We start from the raw sequence: 24,855 nt of genomic DNA, 5'->3' as shown, positions 1-24,855 counted from the left end.
AGGTCCATTTGTCATGTTGCATTGACTCTTGTTCCCCAAACCTGGATAACCCCCGTGTATTTCAATAGCAACTGCTAAGCCCGTGGTCGGCAAACTGCGGCTCGCGAGCCACATGCGGCTCTTTGGCCCCTTGAGTGTGGCTCTTCCACAAAATACCACGGCCTGGGGGAGTCTATTTTGAAGACGTGGCGTTAGAAGTTTAAGTTTAAAAAATGTGGCTCTCACAAGAAATTTCAATCGCTGTCCTGTTGATATTTGGCTCTGTGGACTAATGAGTTTGCCGACCACTGTGCTAAGCTAAGTGGGAATTAGGGGGTCATTTCCTTTTTTTAATAAAGGAGGTGGTGTTTGCAGAGCAGAGGGAGAGGTGGGGAGGCTCTGAACCCCGTAGGCCTGGGTGGACCACAGCTGGTACCTTGCCCCATAGCTGGCTCAGTGTGCTGGAGAAAGGGGTACAGGGCCCCTGAGGAGTCTCAGAAATGAGCTTGGGGTCACCTTGGTCTGGACAGTGAAGCCAGCTTCCTCTGTGAGTGGGCACATGTGGTGGCTATTGGGCTGTAGGGTGGCCCCTGCCACATGTAGCCACACCCCTGGGGAGACCTTTGAAGTAGCTCTGCCTTCCCAAGGAGGCCTGGGGGGAAGCTGGCTTCTCAGCAGCGCGCTTGTGGTGGTGATGTTGGCAAGAGGGCCTGGGCCCGAGTCAGGCCGTCTCTGGGTGGGACTGGGGTGGTGGGGACCACTGTGGATTTGAGTGTGGAAACCATTTCTCTGGTTTGCACAGACCTGCGCACATACCCGTTACAGGGCCAGCCCTCTGGAAGTTGGGCATATATGGACTGAGGGCGTGGGGGTATAATCAGGTGAAATGTACAGCTTAATTAATCTGGCATACCCTAATGGTATACATAATTGTGTTGCATGGTAATTAAGTGAAAATGGTAAGCAGTTCACATAAATGTTTTTGTAATTGGTATTAATTTTGCAAAGGCAAACTAAGTTTATGTGGTTCTTCTCTTCTTGCTCTGGTAGTTTTCTAGCACAGGCAATTCCTAGTCTTGGAGGAATTCTATCGCAACTGTTTGTTTATAGGGCAATGTTTTGTATTTTCTCTCAGAACAATGTTATGAATGGTTATGAGGTTCCCAAGCTGGTTTCCAAATGCCTCTTTGGCCCATGCCGTAGGTGGAGTGTGCGGCGCATGTGCGGGGAGGCCCTGCCTGGAATCCTCCCCTGGAGCCCGGGCCTGAGCAGGAGAGGAGAGGAGTGTGTGTGTGTGTGTGTGTGTGTGTGTGCGCGCGTGCAGTCCTCTGTTTGTGTGTGTTTGTCTGTGTATCTGTGTCTGTGGCTCTGGAGAGCCCCTACGGCCATGATGGCAGGTTAAGGGCTCCGCTAAAGAGGTTACCCATTCTGGTGGCAAGGGGCCTGGGCTGGGGAGTCAGGAGGCTCTGGGCATTAGCTAAGAGAGGGGACTCTGGCTCAGGCCACAGCAGCTGTTCCCAGGAGCGAACAAGAGCCACTCCTGGGTGTGGTCTTAGCCGGAGTCTAGGTTTCCTAAGGACACTTTGCTGGCCTTCTGCCCTGATTAATCACATAATACTTTAAAAAAAAAAAAAAAAACACAAAAAACACCCTGATGTTTAGATGTGCCAGGCACTGTGCTAAGCACTCAACTCCGATAGACTTCTGAGGTCGGGACCCACTCACCCCATTGTACAGATTGGGAAAGCAAGGTCCACGTCTCTGAGTGGAGGAGCCAGGCTTGAGGGGGGTCCAGCTGACCTCCTTAGGGCTGAAGGGGTGGAAGAACTGCACCAGGGCTGCTGGGCCAGGGGCTCGTGATTCTGGGATGTGCTGCCCAGTCCCCTCCTGGGGCTCTTCCTCCTTCCCTGGCCCCTCCACAAGCCGTTTGGTTGGGTTGGGTTGGGGCAGAGGGTGAGGAGAAAGGCAGCCAGAGGTAATTCTGAGGGCTCCGTGGGCAGGGAGGGGCTGTGCTCCCTCAGCGACTCCCGGGTCCTGGAGACCCTTTGGGGAACCTCCTAGTTCTGGCCTGGGAGTGGGTCAGCTGGGTGGTCACTTGGTCAGGGAAGAGGGTGAGAAGGTGCAGGTGGGGGAAGCATATGCGGGGATGGTGTGGGGAGAGAGTGGTCACAGGACTCAGCCTCCAAAGGCCTGGAGGGGTGGGAGGCCACCCACCCCACGGCAGGTGTACATCCTGGCCTGGGAAAGGTGAAGCGGAGCCTAGGAACTCCTGGCCTAGGGCCTTTCCATTGGCACAGTGCCGCCTTGGGGAACTCTACCAAGCGACCCCTAGAATGGGGGTTGTGGGCAGTCACTCTAGGCACCGCAGCACTGTGCTGGGGATGTTGCAGCTGCCTGGGAGTGATTTCACACAGTCCTCTCTGCCTCCAGGGTCACCCAGAATAGGGGCAATAGAGGCGGGGCAGAAGGGGGAGAAGCACTGAGCTTTAGGGGGCAGCAAGGTGTAAAACATGAACTCTAATCTCATCTGTTTGGGGAAACAGACACATCTACATACAAATGAAAAGCTAAATGACCACAGGACTGAGTTGATTAAAGAGGGGGCGGGGGAGAAGTGATGAGGGGGGTGGGTGTGGCTAAAGGAAGGGGCAGGAGGGGACTGGTGAGCCCTCTGGAGGAGAGAATGGTGTGAGTGTAGACACAAGTGTGTGTGGAAAGAGGGGATGTAAGCTGGGGACAGTGACTGGCCCGGAATGATGGGGTCATCTGGGAGAGGTGGGGGACGAGGTCTGAGCAGTCTGCTGAGGCCATTGGGATAGGGGTGTGGGACCAGACCAGAGTTTAAATTTTACCGTGTTTGAACATCTTTGGCTTCATAGTTCCCTACCTTCTTTTAAAACGACAGTTTTATTGAAATATAATTTACATAGCGTACAATTCACTCACTTAAAGTGTGCAGTTCGATGGTTTGTAGCACCTTCACAGCGTTGTGGAACCACCACCACAATCATTAGAACATTTCATCAGGCATCCTGGGCTCTGACTGAGGGAGCTGTGTGCAGGGAATCTCGCTGAAAGGCTTGGGTGCGGGTAGGGACTCCAGAGGCAGGGAGGCCCGATGCAGGATAACTGCCAAGCTCTAGACCTGCAGTGCACAGGGCCTGGAGGGAGCGGCAGAGCAGAGGCCGGGTGACCAGGTGTCCGATGGAGGATGGGGACTGAGGGGTAGGTGGGACCCTAGTTCTCTCTAGAGTTTGGGGCTTTGGCAGCTGAGGGGAGGGTGATGCTGCTTCCACATAGAAGCCAGAGGAGACTTGAGGCATCCGGTTCTAGGACAGTAGGATTTTAGGTTCTAGGACAGTAGGATTTTAGGTTCTAGGAGAGTAAGATTTTAGGTTCTAGGAGAGTAGGACTTTAGGTGACTGCAAGTCACCCAGGTGGAGATGTCCGGAAACTAAGGATGGAGGTGTTGCAGAAGGAGGTCTGCACTAATTTCAGCCCACGTAGCTCAGCAGAGGAGAGTTTAGGGTACAGCTGAAGGCAGAGTGTGACCCGTGAGGGGCGCCCACTGTGCAGCCGTGGGAGCAAGACCGAGCCCGGCAGGTGGGAGAGAACCAACGGCCTGGAGCCAAGTGGAGTCCCGGGGGGAGAGAGCCAGAGACTCCCAGAGACTCCGCCTGCTGTGAACCTCCAGGAGCAGGGGTCTCCTCGCCCCCGCGCCCGGCCCCGCAGTGGCACTCCGCGCGTGATTGCTGAGTGAGTGCTTGAAGCAGGCAGTGATTATCTGGCAAGGATGCTGAATTGAGCTCAAGGACCTTGCGGGTGGAAAAAGGCCATTTGAAGCTGTGGGTGACGGTACCAGTCAGGGCGCATTCAGGAGACGGAAACCACATGGCGATCTGAACAGGAAAAGTTTAACATAAAGGCTTATTAACTATAACAGGCAGTTGGTGTATGAGCGATTGGCTGGTAAGAAGTAAAAAGAATGGCAAGGACTATAGAAGCGGCACATATGAAAACAGCCACTACCCCCAGGGTTGCCGTGGAGTGCCCAAGGAAGAGGCCCTCCCCCAGCCCGAGATCCTGACCTTAACGGAGAGGACATGGCCATGGCTGCCTGGATGACAGGGAAGGCACTCTGGTGCCATGTTGGCAGAACTTACTGGAAACCTGTCCTCTGGAACTCACTAGAAATCCACCCTTTTGGGTCCCAAGGAAAGTTGTTCATGAGGAAGTATGTCGCTGGGGCACACTGCTACTAAACTACCCAAGGGGGGTGGTTGGCTGACATGCTGGCCTCTGCTGTCACACTGCAAGAGCCAGGTGCTGGAGAAGCCGTGTGTGGCACAGGAGCCTGGTGCTGGAGAAGCCGTGTGGCACAGGAGCCTGGTGCTGGAGAAGCCGTGTGGCACAGGAGCCTGGTGCTGGAGAAGCCGTGTGTGACACAGGAGCCTGGTGCTGGAGAAGCTGTGTGTGGCACAGGAGCCTGGTGCTGGAGAAGCCGTGTGGCACAGGAGCCTGGTGCTGGAGAAGCCGTGTGTGACACAGGAGCCTGGTGCTGGAGAAGCTGTGTGTGGCACAGGAGCCTGGTGCTGGAGAAGCCGTGTGGCACAGGAGCCTGGTGCTGGAGAAGCCGTGTGTGACACAGGAGCCTGGTGCTGGAGAAGCTGTGTGTGGCACAGGAGCCTGGTGCTGGGGAAGCTGTGTGTGGCACAGGAGCCTGGTGCTGGGGAAGCTGTGTGTGGCACAGAAGCCTGGTGCTGGAGAAGCCGTGTGGCACAGGAGCCTGGTGCTGGAGAAGCCGTGTGGCACAGGAGCCTGGTGCTGGAGAAGCCGTGTGGCACAGGAACCTGGTGCTGGAGAAGCCACCAAGACAGCAGAATCTGGCTCCTGGAGCGGTTGTCTACAGTGAAGGACCCCTCCAAGAGAACACACTGGATGTGATAAAGTTCCCTCTGCTGCCCGTTTCATGTGCCAGCTGGCAGAGGAGAAATCTGCACAGGGCCTGTGTGTGTTCACAGAGCAGGCAGTGAAGGGTGAATAAATAACCTGGTACAGCCTGCTTTGGCACACAGCTCCCATTGCACCATTTTACACACATCTGAGCTCCCCTGTAACTGCAAAACAGCTATATTTCTACCTGTCAAGACACAGCTATTCTTATTGAAGGACACTTTAACTTCCTTTTCCCTAAATGAGGAGTCTCACCAATCATTATGTCAATCTCTGTCTACATGAATAACTTCTCAAATTCAGCAACAGCCTCACCAAATATTCTACCTCGACTCAATTATAGACTTAACTTCCAACATCATATATAAAATAATGGGAAGAAGGAGGAAAAAGAAAACAGTTACCATGTACAAATAAACACACACATACACACTGAGTGGCCAGATTATTATGATCGCTGAACACATAATAATCTGGCCACTCTGTGTGTGTGTGTGTGTGTGTGTGTGTGTGTGTGTGTGTGTGTGTATTAGAGGCCTGGTGCATAAATTCGTGCATGGGTGGGGTATATATATATATATATATATATATATATATATATATATACACACACACACATATATATTAGAGGCCCAGTGCATGAATTTGTGCATGGGTGGGGTCCAGCCAGCCTGGCCAGGGGGAGGGGACATGGGCGGTTGGCTGGCCTGCCTGTAGGTCGAACTCCTGGTCGAGGAGACAATTTGCATATTAGCCTTTTATTATATAGGATATACACTGAGTGGCCAGATTATTCTGCGTTCAGAGATCATCATAATCTGGCCACTCAGTGTATATCAAGTAAATAGAAAATATACAAAACTACTACATTTCTCACTTCTGTTTTTGTTCATAAGGTCACATTCAGTATCGGGCTTCCCTCTCCCATTACCCATCCTGTTTTCCTCCGTGCTCAGCCAGGACCTCGGCAGGTCAGGCTTCTTTCACCTGGTGGAGTGACCCAAACCTTGATTCTCAAAGGATCTGAATCTTCAGTTGTTCCCCCCTCCTTATTTTTATTTTATTTTATTTTTTGCTTCTGTAGTTTTCCATTTTCCAATGTTACTTTGGGGCATGGAAGTTCTAAGAGGGAGCTGAGAGAGTCCCCTGGTTCCAGACCGTCTTCGCTGCCTCTCGTGTGTACAGCAACCGAATTCTCCTTGAGAACCAGGATCAATCACTCCAGCCGGTGGAGTAACTCCTGTTTTTGTCTGTCAGTTGAGTGGCATTAGGGGGCCAGAAAAGCCAAGTGAATGACTTACCTTCCAGTGGAAGCATTGTGGTGTCCCCTTTGGGGATTACAACATCCAGTGCCCCTAGAGGGTTCAGAGATATAGGATGGGGTGGGGGTCAGATGTAGGGACCAAGGGGAGGGTAAGTAAAGAGGCTCGGCAGCTGGCGGGTATGGACCATTCTTTAAAGAACGCTGGAAAAGCAGAGAAACGCACACGTGTAGACCAGGGGCTGCCTCCAGGGGAGGATGGAGTCAGACCCATGTTCATGGCTGCCAGCCTGGCCGCCCTGTGCCCCTGATTCCCAGGGCGTGGGAAGCCCATCTGACTGCCACAGCGCACACGGCAGGCCTTCTCCTGACCCTCCACCCTCAGAAACACATGCTCCTCTGCGCAAGGCTGTATTACTCATGTTGGCTCCCAAGAACACCGTCAGCTCCTTACCGGCATCTATTTTGGATTTAAACATCTTTCTCCCCTCTCCGCTTTTGGGGCTGCGTCATGGTAACCTTTAGTGTGAGCGGAAGAGTCTGATTCAACTCATCTCTGCCAGTGTGGCCAGCATCGCGGCAGCAGGTTTGGTGTGACCCAAAATACTCACGCTGGCAGTGCCCTGGCCTCGAGGGGGGTGGAAGAACCACACGTCATCCTACTGTGACTCCGGAGCCAGACAGATGGGCTTTGAAGTGGGCAGAGGATGGCAGGATTGTTGGGTTGGCTTTGGTGTATGGGCAGCTGGTGGTTTGGGTAGAAGGGATGTTTCTGAACGTCAGAGTAATGGTATGATGATGAGCATCTCACTCGTGTGGAGAGAGAATGAGCTGTCGGAAAGTGTCTCTGAATCTTCTTCCTCCTCCCTTATCCAGCCCCCGTCTTGTGACCGAGAGGCTGTGGCGGATAGACATCTCTGTCTAAGAGGCCCTGAGTCTCCCCTCAGCTTTCTGCTGGCCCCCACTCACCAGGCCCTGGCAGATGATGGGGTGACATGGGCACCAGATACTCTCCTGCCTCTGTCACCCGCAGGACTCATTGGTAACTCCTCCCAAGCTCAATAGGAAATTCAGCCAGGAGGCTGTTATCTGTGGGCTGGTGTCACATCAGGGCACAGATATGATCTGGGGTCTGTGCTTAGCATGCTTACCCATGGCTGAGTGCTGGCACGTGTGTCAAGACTCCAGCGTTAGACCTGGATTCCTTATCCTGCCCTGGGACTTTCCTACCTGGGCTACCTTGGAGAGGTAATAAATCTCTTCAAGCCTCATTGTCTCCCATTAAATGACAATAGAACCTACTTCATCATAGGATTGTTAGGATGAAATAGGACAAAGTATGTCCTTCAGTACAGTGCCTGGCACCTGGTAGGCGCTCAGTAAATGGGCAAATGAATAAATGAATGGATGATTCCCACCTTGGGCTGGGCACTGATTATAAGGTTGTGTGCCTATCACCGCCCTGCTCTTGCCCCCATGGCAGACCTAACCAGGAAAGGGAGACTAACTGAAAATTTTGTTTTCTGACCAATCCATGCCCAAAGTTAATATGGCTGCAACAGTCACATGCTAATTGTAGGAGATCATGATGGAGGGAAAACTGGGCTCTGGGGTGGGACAGACCTGGTGTTGTATCTGGCTCTATCACTTACTCACTGGATGACCTTAGGCAGCTTCGTTAACCTCTCTATACCTCATTTGTTTCCCATCTGGAAAACAGGGATAAAAATAGTACCCACTTCAGAGGGTTGGCATGAGCATGAACAAGATGTTGAGATTGTAATGCTCTTCACAGGACCTGGCATGTCTGGGAAGCGCGATAGACACTCCTGGTTGAGCAGCGTGCACTCGTGGTGCTCGGTTGATTTCAAGAAAGAAGGGAAAGCTGTGGGCTGGTTAGTCAGGAACTACTAATTGTTCAAATTCATGGAGTATGTTATTTGTCAGGCTCTCTTGTAAGCAGTTTTAATGCATTTCATTTTAATTTTCACAACAGTCCTATGAAGTGGCTACTCTTATTTCCCCCATTTTACAGCTGAGAAAACTGAGGCACAGTTTTGTCTCTGGTCACACAGATAATAACTAATCACATAGCAGCCAGGACTTGAACCCACATAGTGGGCCTCCCGGGGAGGATTTATGGAGGTTGAGATTAGCATATGAGTCAGGACTGTCAGCCGCAAGGCACAGATTCACTCACTTTGTGAGAGGTTGACAGATGCCCTGCCTCCAGGTACAGCTAGCTGCAGGGACCCGACAAGGACTTGAGTTTTCCATCCCTCTGTCTTCATCCCTTTGTTCTCAGGTGAGCCAGCAGCTCCTGACTCACATCCTACCATATTAGCATCTTTCCATTGTGCCAAAGTCTCCCTGGGAGGCCTCTGATTGGCCCTGCCTGGTCACATGCTCACTCTGACTGAAGTGGGGGTGGGGTCAGCACAAACAACCAACACCCCCCTGGGAAGGCAGGGAAGGTGACTAGATAGACTTAAGGTGACTAGATAGACTTAAACAAGCGAAGTCCACTGTGAGAAAAGTAGGCTTCAGATAAAGGGAAGAAGAGGGACCTGCTAAGCGATGGTCGGCATTTTTCAGCAGTTCAGATAGAGGACTTGAGATGGGGTGGAAAAGGCTCTTATGGTGATAACATTAGGACAGCTTTTGATGGAGCAAGGATTCAAGTTTGTGGGCAATGACGGTTTTGTTTCTGGAAGAAGATAATTCTCTGCAAGCCCTTGTTGAGATAAGACTGTGGGGTGACAATCTAGTTGTTGCTGGTTGGAGTATGCTTGGAGTTGAGACTTAGGGTGATCAGCTTGGGGGTGCTGATGGGGTTGGTGTTGGTGGGAATATGTAGGGACAGTGTAGTGGAAGCTGGTATGGTAGGGGCTGTCTGGGGGCTCCAGGAGATGGCTGAATTGTGGGCCTTTGGTCTGAGGTGGGCTAATGAGTGAGTCACGGTCGGTCATGGTTAGGGATGTAGGCAGCAATGGCATGCACAGGTGCAGTTTGGGAGGGATGTGAGGGAGGTACATCACGCTGTGCAGGGGCTGGACTGAGTGGAAATGACGTATTGCAAGAATTAAATATTTCGTGAGGGGGGAGGCGGGGCGGGTGGGGAAGGAGGTACAACTTTTATAGCTGGTGACGGAACTCTGTGTGGGTGTGAGGAGCTGATAATGGTTATTCTGTGGGATGTGATGGTTTCATAGAGCAACAGAGATGGCAGGGCCTGAGCTGCACTCTTTATAGAGGATGGAGGCCACGCCCAAACATTGACTGCAGTTGGGTGTAAGCCCTCATACCCATCCCCAACCTCTCTTTTTAAAAATTATTTTTATTTCCTCACAGTAGTACTTGCGTATAATTTGAGAAGTCAAATAGTACTAACACCTCTTCACCAAATGCAGTTGTTCGTTGCCTACTCCCACCCTCGTCCTCTTCTGAGGCAACTCCTTTTAACTGTTTCTTCTAGCAGTTTTACACTTACATTTCTGAGTAATGTGTATATCTTTTGACTCTTCCATTTTAGATACTTTTCATCCATGTCCTATTTAGTAAATAAGAATTTAGTTCTCGCCCTGACTGATTTGGCTCAGTGGATAGAGCAACAGCCTGCGGACTCAGGGGTCCCAGGTTCGATTCCGGTCAAGGGCATGTACCTTGGTTGCAGGCACATACCCAGTGGGGAGTGTGCAGGAGGCAGCTGATCGATGTTTCTGACTCTCTATCTTTCTCCCTTCCTCTCTGTAAAAAATCAATAAAATATATATTTTTTAAAAAGAATTTAGTTCTTTTACATGGCCACCCTTTCCACTCTCCAGCCATCCTCCTACATAGGTCTCATAGGCATACTATTCACAGGGACCTAGCAGTGTTCTTTTGAATATGTTTTATGCGTATATTAATATATCGGTAAGCATGCAGGAGACTCGCCCCCCAAAGACAGCCACAGCCTAATCCCCCGAACCTGTGGATATGTTCCCTTATATGGCAAAAGGTCCTTTGCAGGTGTGATTAAATTAAGGATCTTGAGATGGGAGATTATCCTGGATTATCTGGGTGGACCCAATGCAATCACAGGGATCCTTAGACGTGAAAGACAGGGGCAGGAGAGGCAGAGAAAGAGATGTAAGGGAAGCAGGGTCAGAGCAATGCAGAGAAGAAAGATGGCCATTGTGGCTGTGAGGGCCGGAGGTGGCCATGAGCCAAGGAATGTGAGTAGCCAATAGAAGCCGCAAGAATCAAGAAAATGGATTTCCCCAAGTCTCCAGTGATGAGAAATATTTTGGACTTCTGACTTCCAGAACTGCAAGATAACAAATTTGTGTTGTTTTAAGCCATTAATTTTATGCTAATTTGTAACAACAGCAAATAGGAAATTAATATGTAGTATCACCCACATACATACATACACACATACACACACACATATATGTGTATGTGTGTGTATTTGTTAAATCAACTAATGCAACTGTTATTTGCATTAAATCAACTAACGTAACAGCTGAGCCTTATAGCGTACTACAATAGTTAACTTCCTTTTTGTTTTCTCTAATAATTCCCTTGTGTTTTCCTTTGCCTTATTTTCTTTGTACTTCCTGCTACACCTTCTAATAGCTGTCAGCCTGGCTTTCCACAAGGCCAGTCATGTCAAGTACCGTGTATTTCAGTTCCATTTGTTGGTTACCCATTCTCTTGCTCTCTGCACGTTGTCACTGCTGTTGGGTGACTTCCTTTTGTGGTCATCCTTACCATCCCCTTTGCCCTCCTTCTGGCTGGAGTTCCTGTTTCCTGGATCTCGTGTCTTCCTCTGGCTTGGTTTGCTTCCCCATTTGGAGCACATCATCCAGGACAGATATCTGTCAGTATCCACATCCATCCAGTCCCTGTGTCCAGGTAGCCAAGTACGGACGGTGAGTGACACCTGTCAGGTTGAAAAGAGGTTCATTGGGAGGGTCCACACTGCCGACAGCACTGACCGAGCCTGGGCCCTGAGTCGTGCTGCTTAGACCCGAACCACGGCCTCCCATGGCCTCTGGCCTCTTTCGCCTTAAGTCCCTTCTCTTAGGGGACATCTTCCCGTGCTCCCTGAGAAAGGAGCGTCTGAAAAATCTCTTTATTCTACTCTCACACTTAAATGATCGTTAGGCTGGGCAAAGGGTTCTAATTAGAGAATGATTTTCAGAAGTTCAAGGGTATTTCTAACCAACTGAGCTACCTGTCCAGGGCTTATTTTTCTTTTTAATCTTCTCCTTCTGTTGAGTTTTGTATTTCTACTAGCACAATTTTTTTTTTCTAAGAGTACGTTTATGTCCTCTGAATGTTCTTTCTTAATAGCATCACATTCCTTTTTCATGAATGTAGTATCGTCTCTGCGCATAAAGTATATTTCCTCCGAGTTGTGTTTTGTTTGTTTTGGTTTTGGTTTTATTGGTCCTGGCCTCTATCTTCCAAGTTAGAGGCTTCCCTGGCATGTCTAGAGCAGCGGTCACCAACCGGTGGTCCACGGACCACTGGTGGTCGGTGAGGTCCGAAAGGTTGGCGACCGCTGGTCTAGAGGTCCTGGGTTGTCCGTCCAAAGTTAAGGACAAGGGACTACAAAGCCGATTGGAAGAGATGAGCGTGATGGCGGGGCTTGTTGACTTGCAGGTCCACTGGCTGACCCACACCAGCCAATTGGACACCACTTGGGTTCTGGTGTCCGTATTTGCGTCCTTAGGCCTTTCCGCTTGGACTGAAATGAAGGTGCGGGTTTTGCTGCCAGTGTTCTAGGAGCCCAGTGGGGGAGTAGCCCGTAGGACACAACATCCCATTTATAACCTTCATCTCCTTGGTTTGGGTACATCACCTTTACTCGCAACTGGCTAGTGGACATTTTGTGCAAAGACCCTCTGCTTTGTGCTCTACGGGGAATAACCCTTCAGACGTCTGGGGGAGGTGGATCTAGGGGTTCTACTTCGTTTATTCCATCTTCTTTATTTTCACACACGCACATCCTCTTCATCCCTGGTCCCGGAGGTACTGGTGCCGTCGCATCAGGTGTCTTTCACGGACTCTGTTATAAACCAGTTTGCATGTGCTGCCTGGAATTTGGCCGCCGCAAGTCTGCTTTCCAGACTCTGGAATTTCGTGGGTGGTGTCTCCCCTCTGTTCAGCCCACGCTGTGACTTTACCTCTTATTTAGAAACCCTTTCCACTAAGTTGGATTTAGAAGGTCGCGACATTGGGTATGTATAGTCAAAGTCCCACTTCTTTTTCCCCAAGAGTTTTAGGATTGAACTAGTGATGATGGTGACCTTGTCCGTTGTGATACCAAGACATTTGCATGATGGGATTCCTTTAAAAATTGCTTGTATGTTGTTGTTCTAAGCATTATTCATGGCCACTCTGCACATTAGAGGTATGAGGAAGGAAACAAAAGCGGCCTCTCATGGTGGCAGGGTCTTGGCAAGGATTTTTCTTTGGTGGCGTTTTTGTGGTGCAGCCCCTGGCGTGGGTGTGGAGGAGGCCTCAGCGCCAGGAGCAGCAGGGCCGTGCCTGGCGAAGAGCTGTCACGGTAGACACATGCCGCTGTGTTGGGACTGTGGGGCCAGGAGCAGATCCCTCCCCTTGGCAGGGGCGCTTGAGAGAAAAAGGGGAGCTCCTAAGGCCAGGCGGGAAGCACTGCATCCAGGCCTGGACCGAGGCCACCACAGCGGGCCCTGGAGAGGTGCAGTGCATGCTGCCTGGCGCATGCTGGATGCTTTTAGACGGTGCTGGGTGGTTATGCAGGACACTGACTGACAGGTCTGTTCCATTGAGGAACACAGAGGAACCTCAAGATTGACCCGTGTCCGTTGCATTCGCGGTGAGGACAGTGTATGCAGCTCAGATGGGGGGCCGGGGGATGTGGAGGGCGGGGAGGAGGAAAGAACATTCCTTTCCTTTCCAGTGTCCGCCGTGGTCAGGGTCAACACCTTGCCATGCTCTGCTTTTCCCTCCGTCCTTCCTCTTCTCACAGGCAGCCGGAGGTTCGCTGCAGGTGCTGTTCTCGTAGAGCCCCCTGGATGCCTCTAGGCCTCAGGGGAGCATTCTTTGCCTCTTACCCCTTAGATCCCACTCTGGGGCTCTTGGGGCTCAGCCTGGCAGGGCTGAAGTGGATGCCTGTAGATCTAGTCCAGCTGTCCAAGCTTATGGATGAGGTAGGTGACAGGCCAGAGAAACTGAGTCAGGACTAGAACGCAGGTTCAGTGTTCTTTCTCACCAGACTCTGCCTCTCTCAGCGTCCACACGCTCTGGAAGGGTTTGCTGTGGGGTGATGGGGGTGTTTATGCTAATATGCCGAGTGGGTGTGAGGGGACTGGCTGGCTTATCATGGATGGACGTCTCATCGAGTTCTGGGTCGGACCAGTTCTCCAGCGAGCTCTCAAGGGTCGTTTCGTGGGTGGTGTAAGTTGGGGGACGGAGCCGCTTTCAAGAGAGATCTGGGTTCCAGCTTCTGCTTTGACACTGAATATGAACAAGTCCTATCCTTTTCGAGCCTAAATTCAACCGTAATCGAGGGACAGTAATAATGCTAGTAGCTGCACCAGGGAGGAATGGCTGTCCGTGCCTAGCACAGCGCCCGACACATGGAGCCGTTCTCACCGCCGCCATCTACACCCTCCCGGCTGGGGCAGCACACACTCACTGCACCAGCTCGGGGCTGCGCTTGGACGTGTGCATTACACCTCAGGCTCCTAGGCTCACCTGTATCTGGGTTTTAACGCACAGGGACCCTCCTGTCCTGGTCCTCAGAGGCTCCCCCCAGCTCCAGCTTCCCCTCCACACCCTGGGCCGAGCCAGGCCTGGGCCCCCACCTCCCAGCCAGGTGTTTGTCCCTGGGGAAGGGGCTGTGCCCTGGAGAGGCCCAAGCCTGTGCTTTCTCTGCTTCCTCGTTTTTTTTCAGGGAGCCTGGCTGGAGGGGGAGGGAGGAGAAGTCCTAGAGGGAGGGGGAGCCCAGTGAGGCAGAGCAGGAACTGGAAGGGGAAGGGTGTGGGTGGGCCCAGATCCAGCCTGCCTCCCCTGTCCTCCTGCCAATCCCCTCCCCGGCCTTGGCTGGCTCTGGAGCAGGGGCTTGGCCCGCATCGCCTTCTGGTGGGTGGGGAGCAGGCAAACTCTGTCTGAGTGAAGAGGGTTGAAGCCTGCATGCAGCACTCCCACCCCCAGCGGAGGCCTGCGGCTTTGTTATTTCACTGGCTTGAGGCCCACACCTGAGACAGGGAGGATGAAAATCCCCTAAAATTCAGCCGTGTGGGTTCGGAGGGCCCCCCTCAAGGCCACCCGTTTCTGAAGGCAGATGGGGTGGCAGGGAGAGGGGTCTCAGCCTCCCTCGGCGTGGCGGTGGGTTGTGGGTAGCTTCTCCCCCCACCCGGTGTCCTGGCCCCAAGCACTGCAAGCCCAGGCCCTCAGCCCGCAGCCCGCGGCCCGCGGCAGCCTCAGCTTTCTCTGCAGGCCCGAGCCGGGCCCTGCCGTAAGGTGACATTCATTTCGCTACATCCTGCGACTGCTGCTCACTTCCTCCACGTGGGGCGGGAGCGGTGTGGGGGTGGCTGCGTGGAGGACAGATTAGAAGGAAAATGTAGCCGGGCTGGGGACCTCTGGGATTTCCCAGGGGGCGGCTGGGGTGGGAGGCGTGTGGGAAGCGTTCAAAGGAAAGAACAGTCGTGAAGGAAGAGAAGGGAGGAGGCGGGAGGCAGCTGGAAGTCCCAGAAGTGACTCCCTCCGCGCCACGCCGCAGCGCCGTGGACACCCGGGGACTGGTGCCGCCTCACAGGCAGGAGGGGCCCCGACGGAAGCCAGGCAGCGCCGGGCCTGTGCCTCCGTTTCCCCCTTCTCTGCAGGGCTCGGCCGCCTGAGCTGCTGGTGAGCCGGGGACGGGAGTGAGGTGGGAGGAGCAGTCCTCGCAGGCCAGCACCTGGGACTGGGGCCCAGCCTTGAGGAGGGGCTGGGACCGGCGGGGCCTGGGTTGGGGTGCCCTGCCCCACTGACCCCTCTTCTCTTCCCCAACAGGTGGAGCCATCGGAACCCCCAAACCCACCGGCAGCCTGAGGCAGAGATTCCACGGACTGTTTCACCCCGCGCCCGCCCGGATCTATGTCTAAGTTTTAACCCTCGCTTAACAAAGACTACGATCATCCCTTCCCCGAAGCCAAGCCGCCCCCCAGCCCCGCGCAGCCCCAGCCTGCCTCCCGCCGCCCAGCTGCCCGCCATGCCCTCCAGCGGCCCCGGGGACACCAGCAGCTCCGCCCTGGAGCGGGAGGAGGACCGCAAGGTGAGCAGCTGGCTCTGCTGGGAACCTTCTAGTCCAGGTCGGGGAGGGCCCGCCTCCCAGTCGCAAGGGCTCAGATGTGCTGAGCGCTGGACCGCGCCACGCAGCCTCCACACAGGGCCTAGTTGAGGACTGGTGGCTTGCAGAGGCCGGATCCTGGTGGTAGAGTGGGGCTGGGAGCCAGGTAGTCAGGATCCAGGACCAGCCCCTGGCCCTTCCCACACCCGCCCCCCCCGCCCCCTCCCCCGTGGTGTGTGAGCGGAGGTTCAAACCCCAGGTCTGTGTCTTGGTTGGGTTTGCCTGGCAGAGTCCCCAGATCTGGATTCCTTTTGGGGTTGGCCTGTTACCAGCTATGTCCCTAGGTGAGTCGCTTTACCTGTTTTAGCTGCTTGTTTCCCCAGGGTGTCCACTAGCATCTGGAAGGCCAAAGACAAGTTCAGGGGGCCTTGGTAGATGTCACACCGCGTGCGGGCTCTCCCTCCAGCGCAGACAGTCAGGCACAGGGCGGCGGTGTGCACATGCTGGAGTGACACCAGTTGTCATGGAGATGGTGGTTTCCTGTCCCCCTCCCTGACCCCAGGCTCTGAGCCAGTGGCACCTCTGCCCATGGAGCTGGTGACTTGCTTGTTTTCCGAGCTCCATGCGGGGTGACCTCTTCGCCCTTCTGCCAAACTCCAGGATGGGCCTAAATCAGATAGCGGGGCTCACAGCAAACCGGTGGGAGTCCCCGCTGGGTCCCGACAGGCTGCCTTGGGGCCTCACCAAGCTGTGTCACCCACAGGCAACCCTCCCCCCACCCCCCCACCGCCCGCCGTACCAGTGGAATAGTAAACCCCGCCACCACCCTTCTGGGAAAGCTGTCCCAGCCACGGGCCCTCCTGGGGTGCCCTGTCTGTCGTGCCGTGGTCCCCACAGTTCCCTCTGCCTGCTCCTCTTTCCCTGCGCAGGGGTGAGGGATGGTGGTTCTTGGTGGTATCCGGGGATCTTCATGGAGCGCAGGCATCTTTCTGGAATGAGCGTGGACACCTGGCGCTGGGTGTGGGCCCTGAGCACTCTGAGGAGGGGCAGCCCTGCTCCCTGCTCCCCTCCTCCCCTCCTCCCCTCCTTCCTGGGCTTGCTCATTTCACAGGGCGTTTCTGTTTTCTGGGTGGTTTCCATCTATTTGGTCCTTTAGGGACAACCTTGAACAAGTGGGGCAAGGACAGATGGCCCTAGTTTGCAGATGAGGAAGCTGAGCCCAGCTTAGTGGTGGGTCCAGATGGGAGCCTGCTCTCCCGCCTCCTGGATCAGAGCCTTTCCCACAGAGCCCTGCCTGCGTGGGTCCTGGTATGGACACACACACATGCGCACACACGCACGCACGCACGCACGCACGCACGCACACACACGACGGAACATGAAGCCCAGACACCTGCCTTCCCAGCCTGGAAACCCGCTGCGTGCCCTGGAGGAGCGCATCCCCAACAAGCTGGAGAGAACATGCCTGTGCGGCCCACCGGGCAAGGCTCCTCGGGGCTGCAGGCCATTTCCATCCTGTTGTCCCCACGGAAAAGGGACAGGTAGTCCCGGTTACCCACGGGACTCCGGCAGCAGCAGCCCCAGACCTGCCGCTATAGAGTCGGGCCATCGGTGGCCACCTGTGCTCTTGAGTGGCAGCTGTGGCCGTGAGTAATTCCCTGTCCTCCCTGAGCCTGGCTCTGCTCCTCTGTTGGATTGGGTGACCCTGGCCCTCCGCCCCTGGTCCGATGTCCTGACTGGTGCTGACACAGCTTTGTGTCCATGTACTTGCAGCTGATGGTCAGCTGCCCCCCGCAGGTGGGGAAGGTGGGGACAGCTGGGCCCAACTCCTCCCGGTACTGGACCAGGCTGCCCTGGGCAGCAGAGCCGCGGGCCCTTCTGGGGAGAGCAGCAGGTGGGGTGCTCGGTTAAGACAGTTCAGAACAGAGAGAGGTTTCACTGGGTGAAGAGTCAGTAGGCCCAGGTCCCAGCCCCGAGGCTGCCTTCCTGGAGATGTGACTTCAGGCCATCTGGGCTTGCGCTTGCTCAGCTGTGAAACGGGGATGGTAACTCTAGCTGTGCCTGTTCTGCAGGGTGTTGTGGAAGTCAGATGAGGTCATGGGCATGGAAGTGCCCTGCAGACAGCAAAGTCTGGTCCAATTATGAGGGATTACGATTGCTATTATTATCTACCCATAGTAACTGCTCTGGCTCAAGCGGCAACAAACACATACCCAGCCCCAGATCCCGGGGCAGATAGAGCGAACTGGTAGGCTGGGATTGGAGCACGCCCACAGCACACATGCTGGCTCACCTGGCACACCCCCCTGGCACCTCTGGGCTGGCTCCCGAAGCTCCAGGAAGTTGCCCAGGGCGGGTGGGTAGAGATACTGACAGCCGCCACAGCAGCCTGTGAAAGCCAGGCCTTGGGCAGGGGTGCCTTGTTGCTGCAGAGGGGGAAGATGGGCGTGGAGCCCGAGGAGCCTGGCAGAGTTGCCAGGGGTACCTGGCACAAAGCAACTGCTTGGGAGCCAGAGGGAAGGGGTGTGGCCACCCGCTGGCCCCCTCACCGCCTGGCCCCACGTGCGCTTCCAGCTGCTCTCCAGGCCACGCCCCCATGCACCTTTCACTCCTGCACTTCCTGGGGCTGCCCGGCCTTTGTTTATGCGGTTTCCTCTGCCTGCAATGCCCTTTTCCTAATTCTCTCTGATCAAAACCCTTGCTTTAATCTGCCTTGAATTATAACTTGCTGTAAACCAGTGGTTCTCAGAATGTGGTTCTTGTCCGTTCACCCATAGATGGACACTTAGGTTGTTTTTTGGGCTATTGTACATAATGCCACAATGAACTAGGGGTATCACGTTAAGTGAAATAAGTCAGAAAGGGAAAGACAAAACTATATGATTTCACTCATATGTGGAATCTTAAAAGAAAGTGAACAAACGAAATAAAACAAAAACAAACTCAGAGGACAGATTGGTGGTTACCAGAGGGTAAAAAGGTTGAGGGTTGGGCAAAAGGGAAAGGGGGGGTCAATTATATGGTGATGCGTAGCAACTAGACTTTTGGGGGTGATCACTTTGTAATGTATACAGATGTTGAATTATAATGTTGTACACTTGAAACGTATATAACATCTAGAGGCCCAATGCATGAAATTTGTGCCAGAGTAGGCCTTCCTTCCCCCGGCTGCCGGCACCAGCTTCCCTCTGGCACCCGGGACCGGGCTTCCCTCACAGCCCCGGCTTCGTCCGGAAGATCTTCCGGAAGGACGTCCGGTCTAATTAGCATATTACACTTTTATTATTATAGATTTAAAAAATGTGATTCCTAGACCAGCGCACCAGCACCTGGAAAGGTTAGAAATGCAGAAGCTTGGGCCCCACCCCAGACCTGCTGACTCAGAAACTCGGGGGAAAGGGCCCAGCCATCTGTGTTGTAACCAGCCCTGTAGGGGGGTTGAGAAATACTGGTGTGGATAATAGCCATCCCCACTGCTGCCCGTGGAGGGCAGGGCCCAGGGCCTAACTGGCACAGAGTAGGTGCTCAGGAAGTATTTTGTGGATAAGATAGAGAAGATAATGAGAGGGGGTCAGAGCCCTTCACAGGAGAGCAATCCCAGAGCCCAGGATCAGGAGGTGGGCTGCAGAGCTGTGAGTGATGGGCTGAGGTGGCCACCCCGTGGCTGGGCGTGCACAGAGAGGTCTGTGTATGTGGTATCCCCCTGGCACCTGCCCAGCATCCCTTCTCCCTGCAGCCTCCCAGCCATATGGGGGGCTTCTTGGAGAAGCCGGGAGGATGCAAGCTTTGGGGGTCTGAGCTCCTATGCTCTGGCCAAGGTGGGTCAGCTGAGTAAATGTGGGCCACAGCAGAGGGAGCTAGCCTTAGGGGAGATGGTGGGAGGTGAGCATCAGGGAGGCCAGGAATCTGTGTCCTGGCTTAGAGAGGATTAGGGAGGGAGGGCACCAGGTCCTGTGTGGAGGGGAGAGAGAGGGGCAGAGGTGACAGGAAAGAGGACCAAGAGCATTCCAAGCCTGAGGGCGGGAAGGACCTCCTCAGATACCCATAGTATGAATCAGTGCCTGGCCAGGAATCCAAGGCTCTGGCTGGGTCCCGATCTTGCTGCTTCCCAGTCTCTTTTGGCCAAGATGCATTCGGTGCTGATGGTCTGCCAGGTGCTCTTTTAAGCTCTGTACTTGCATTCTCTTGTTTCATTTTTATAATTGCTCTATAAATTAGGCACTATTATTTTTATCACTTAATCTGATCAGCGAGAAGGAACCACGATTACCCTGCAGAAATGACCCCCAACAAAGGCCCTTGACGTTTTAGGACCGGCAAGCCCCAGCTTCCACCGGCACGTGGAGAAAGCCTTTGGGGGCCCCTGTGCCGTGTGCCTCACTGTTATTCCTCCCCTTAGGCCACAGTCAGTCCAGGAGAAAGGGGTGGAAAGCCCTGACGCCACCCCACCTGTCCAGGTCCTGCCCTGGTTGAGAGTGTGGGGATCCCCAGGGAGGCTGCCGTGTGCTGAGCCTGTGCCTCAGGCCACTGTGGGGCAAGGTGCTTTATGCCTGGTCCAGCATTCAGGCCTCGGGCACCCCTGGGCTGTGCTTAAGGAACCAAAGGTCCACGAGAGCCTGGGTTAGGACTCGCACCCGGGTCTGAGTGACGCCAGGCCCTTCCCACCAGGCCCTGAAGCACGGCTTTGTGAAAAGCACGTTGTTCTCGGTCAACATATCATTCTTCCTCGATGTCGTCATGAGTCACAGGGCAAAGAGGAAAGAAAGCGGTGTCTGGTGCTCCGGGCCTGACTATGTTCACACGGCCAGTTAGGGGCTAACCCCCTGAGAAGGGTGAGCAGGTGGCTCGGGGCCGCGTCCCTCACGGAGGCCAGGCGTAGCAAGGGGTTCATTCTCGCATCTGTCGTGGGACCCGTTTCCTTCAATATCTTTGCTGAGCAAAGGAATTTAAAATATGCTTATCAAATCTGCAAGTAGCACCGAATTAGGAAGCGTCGCTAATACTCTGAAAGGGGAGAATCTGATCCACAGGGCCTCGGAGCAGCTGGAAACCAGTAACGCATTTAGCAGGAACCGATCTGAGCCCAGGCTGGTTTCCTCATCTGTCAAGTAAGGGAACTAATTAGTCAATCCTTCCACTGGGGAGTGGCAGGAGGGGCTGAATTTCTACTTAGGTGGGCTTGGGGAGGGCAGAGGCGGGATGGACTTTTGGCTCTGCTCTTTACCACAAAAAACCTCAAGAATGTGTAACCTCTCTGGGTCTCGCTTTTCTCACCTACAAAATGGGGCTAATCATAGCTGTCTCACAGCCATGTTACAATTAAATGAGGTAATAAATATGGGAAGTTGACATGGGATACTCACTCAAGAGTTGCTAACCTCCTCCGCTCCCACAGCACATCCTCACCAGAACTATTCTCAAAAAGGGCATCACCCCCTCCTTTCCCCGTCCTCCCTCCTGCCCCGTGCAGATCCTAGCCCAGGGCCCTGCATACGCAGCCATCACTCACTGCGACAGACACACCCGGCGTCTGGCTGGGACTGCTGCAGGGAGATACTCAGGGACCCTGGAGCTCCGCGATCTTCCCAAAACGCAAAGCGGATTATGTCACTCGCAGAGCTTAAGCCCCTGCTGAGGGGCTCCCAGGAGCCCACAGGATCAGGGCAAGCTCCTTAGCCCGTGTGAAGGAAGGCCCCTCGGGATCTGTCCGGCAGCCTGGGCCTCCTCTCTCCACTGCCTTCCTCCCACCCGTGTGCAAACAGACCGCACCAGGTGTGAAAGCCGGCTGCTGCCCTCCGCAGCGCCTTGGCATAGACCCTTCCTCTGTCCCGGCTGCCTTTCCCTCAGGTTGGCCAGCAGACCTTTAACCTTTTGCACTCGGATGTCGAGTGTGACTCGACACGGTTAGCATTAGAATAAAGGAATCGAGAAAAAACCAAGCGAGTGCAAAGGGTTAATTTTCCAGCTTGCTTCCTGGATTCCCTCCTCCTGGACCTCCTCCTCCCATCCCCCACTTAGAATGAATTCATAGGTCCTTCGCCTTTAGCACCCACCACCCAGCACTGCAACAGCCAGCTACTGTCCTAGCCAGGCCACCAGCTCCTTGAGGTAAGGGACTGTGTCTTGTTCACCTTGGCACCCCCAGTGCCTAGCCCGATGCACCTGACACAGGGAAGGCACTCAAGAATACTTGATGTGTGACTGTCACATCGTAGGTGCCCAGTAAGTCCATACACACAGAGGCACACAGGCAGATCCACTGACCTGCACAAGTACAACCATGCACGAGGCTCCAGGGCCACTCTGATCATTATGGCTCCAGTGTACTCTCGAGGCTTAAATGTAAGCATGTCACTTTACATTTACATATGTAACTCTTCACAGCTTTCAAAGCACCTTCACGTTTGGTGGCTTGTTAGATTAGGTAGCTACCATCAGCCCCTCTCAACATCTGAGGCTACGCTTTGACCTACATTTTAACGCAGCTCACTGGATGGATTATTTTAAGTCACATACAACTTCTCATTCTGATAAGCTGGCCTATGGCGATAATGATCTCTCAAATTTATGGTACGTGGTAATTAACAAAGCATTTTCACATACGTTATTTCATTTTTATTCTTACACTTTACAGAAAGCAGAGATGGAATTATTCTTTTTCCATTAGGCAGGCAGGAAATCTGAAGCTCAGAGAGGTTATCTAACCAGCAGAGAGCCAGGAAGTGAGGCCTTTAGAATAAAAATTTTAATATTTTGATTCCCAGCCTATGGGTCTTTCCACTACATACCCTACTGTGCAGTGTGCTACTGACACATGTGTGAGCAAGTGTGTACACACACACAGTGAAATTATAAGCATGCAGGCAAACCAAGGTAAAGGTACACACCGGCATCCACGTGCACACTTCCACACACAGCTCTCCCAGGAGCCTCACACCTAGACACGGTACCCACCTCTCCAAGAGAGATGCATCCCACCCAGCCCTCCCCCAGAGACAGCCAGCCAGACGTACGTGCTCCTTCAGAACGTACACCGGATGCTACTGACCCAGCATCCGCTGAGCAGATGTCTCAAGTTGGTGTTTGAGTAGAGGGGTTGAACTTGCCGGATCTAGCCAGACACTTGCCCGGGCCCCCTGGGACAAGAAGCACGTACAGCCTTTGCCAGCTGGCTGGCTGGCCTCCCGGGGCCTGCCTGTGATTGTGAAATTCAGGGAAACGAATTGGCTTCGCTGGCCAGGACCGCCTGAGGACCAGGTCTGCAGAGCTACAGCCCCAGGGCCCCGCACAGCACACCGCACACACACTCGCACGCACACACGCTCACGTGCACGGCCTGCCCAGGTGGGGCCTGCAGAGAGGTGCGCAGCAGGTGTGCTGCTAGACGAGGGGCAGGGAGGGACAGAGGCTGACGGTGTGAACGGCCACATTACATGCCGTGGCACCGGAATCTCTGTAAATGCTCATGCTTCCAGACGGCCCCCCAGAGCCCCTGCTCTTTCTGATCTCAGTCACCTCTTTCATTGGCCACCTGGTGGACCTCATAATAATAACTGAGGGGGGTCAAGGTGAACCGAGACATCGACCCTGAGCTGATCCTGGGAGGTGACAGGCATATGCATGCTAGCACCGCATGGCAGACCCTTCAGGATATATTTTATATTTACGGCATCTGCAAAAGGCCTCCACTGCCTACCAGCCCTCATTGCAAGTGTTGCATGTACTGCCAGTATCCATTACTAAATTTAATACTTCTTTTCCTTGTGATGTTATTCTTTTCAATAAAGATGATTCATTAAATAGACATCTAACTTAATTTTGTGCTGTGTAAGATTTTCTTCCATATCAATAAACTCATGTCCAAAAACACCATCTTTGTCAGTGCGTGTCGTGATTCTGCAGTTCAGAGAATGTGGCCACCAGGAGGGAGAGCTGCGTTTGCCTGGGGTATCTGGGTCTGCCCCGAAGTCCCCCAAGGGTATGTTTAAATGAGGCGCTCACGGTGGCTCAAGCTTTTCCAGGCAGAAGGGGGTGAAGTTCATCCCTGCCATGGGGGGACCACATGGCACTGGCCGGGAGTGTGGCTGTGGTGGGGGTGGGACACGGGGAGGAGGCCTGTGGGATCCAGCCGTGGCTTCACAGGCTGTGTCTGTGCCCGCAGGAGGGAGAGGAGCAGGAGGAGGCGCGTGGCAAGGAGGAGCGGCAGGAGCCCAGCACCACTGCACGGAAGGTGGGGCGGCCCGGGAGGAAGCGCAAGCACCCCCTGGTGAGTGTCGTGGCAACCCCACAGCACACACGCACACACGCACACACGCGATGATGTGTGCCTTGCAGGCCCCTGGGTATGTGAAGACACTGCGATGTGGTCGCTTCCCCATTCTTTGAGCCCCTCAGCCACTCCAGGATTTCCCTTTTCTACATGGAACTGTGGGTTCGGGCAGAGCAGGGACTTGAACCAGGCCCCTGACTCCCGCCTTCCTTCTGAAAGGGCGACAAGAATCCCGACAGCGCAGAATTTGCTTCTGCCTAACCTGCCTGCACAGGCCCCGCCCTGCCCATCCGCACACCCAGCCAGAGGACCGGAGGAAGGGAACTGAGATAGGGGGCCTGATCAGAATGCGTAGGGAAGACACGCAGGCTAAGAAGGCCCTTTGTGAGGGAGGGGGGGAACTGGGTCCCGGTTAAGTCCCATGGGATTGTAGGCCACAGGCTGCCCGCAAGCCCCCGGCAGCCAGGTGCTGCTGCCCCTGAGTCTAGGAGGGGCTCGGTTGCCCACGAGGAGGAGTGCTCTGGAGGGCAAGGCCTGCGGGCACAGCCTGCCTCCCTACGCCCCAAACTGAGGCAGAGCGGTGATTATCCGCCAGCACCGGAGACAGCTGGTTCCTTTCTTTTAGCCCCTTCCAGCTGCGAATGGGGAACTTGAGGCAGGGAGGTAAGGAGAGGAGCCAGGGCGCGGATTTGTAACTGCCCTTCAAGGAAATGCTCTCCGCAGGGCAGATGGCCCCCTTGGGCAGCGCCAGGGTGAAGGGCGGGAGTGAAAGGAGACAGCTGAGGGAGGGCGGGCCGCAACAGCTGGGCCTGGGCGGTTCTCTGAGCCCGGGGTTTGGGAACCTGCCGGGTACTGAAGGGCACCATTCCCAATTCTGCTTGAAGATTGGGAGGGGAAGGGGATGGGAGGGGGTAGAAATGAAGGCATTTAACTGTTAATTTTAGGCATTTTAACATTAACGTAAACGTGAGTATTTTATGGCCTGGAATGAAAAATTCACATGAAGTTGAAAGATAAAGCAGGGGACTTTAAAGGAATGTCCACCTTGCAGCAGACTCCCGGCTGCATCCTGGGGTGCCTTCT

The 24,855-nt window shown here is 54.1% G+C and overlaps 1 protein-coding gene across 4 annotated transcripts in view; it reads left to right on the top strand.

Annotated features, from left to right (window-relative positions):
- Positions 1 to 24,855, top strand: part of DNMT3A (DNA methyltransferase 3 alpha) — a 96,344-nt gene that overhangs the window by 11,072 nt on the left and 60,417 nt on the right. For 3 of the 4 annotated variants that reach the window (XM_079792006.1, XM_079792009.1, XM_079792008.1), the window contains exons 2-3: positions 15,227 to 15,488; positions 23,665 to 23,769. In XM_079792006.1, coding sequence (XP_079648132.1) covers positions 15,426 to 15,488; positions 23,665 to 23,769 — 168 coding nt within the window. In that variant the 5' untranslated portion in view covers positions 15,227 to 15,425. Of the gene's footprint in view, positions 1 to 14,877; positions 15,080 to 15,226; positions 15,489 to 23,664; positions 23,770 to 24,855 lie in introns of those variants that run through there. The other variant, XM_079792007.1, reaches the window with a different exon arrangement.

Source organism: Cnephaeus nilssonii, assembly GCF_951640355.1.
Source record: "Cnephaeus nilssonii genome assembly, chromosome: 15".
Lineage (NCBI taxonomy): Eukaryota > Metazoa > Chordata > Mammalia > Chiroptera > Vespertilionidae > Cnephaeus > Cnephaeus nilssonii.
The sequence above is the reverse complement of the archived record's forward strand: the minus strand, read 5'-3'. Positions and strand labels throughout refer to the sequence as shown.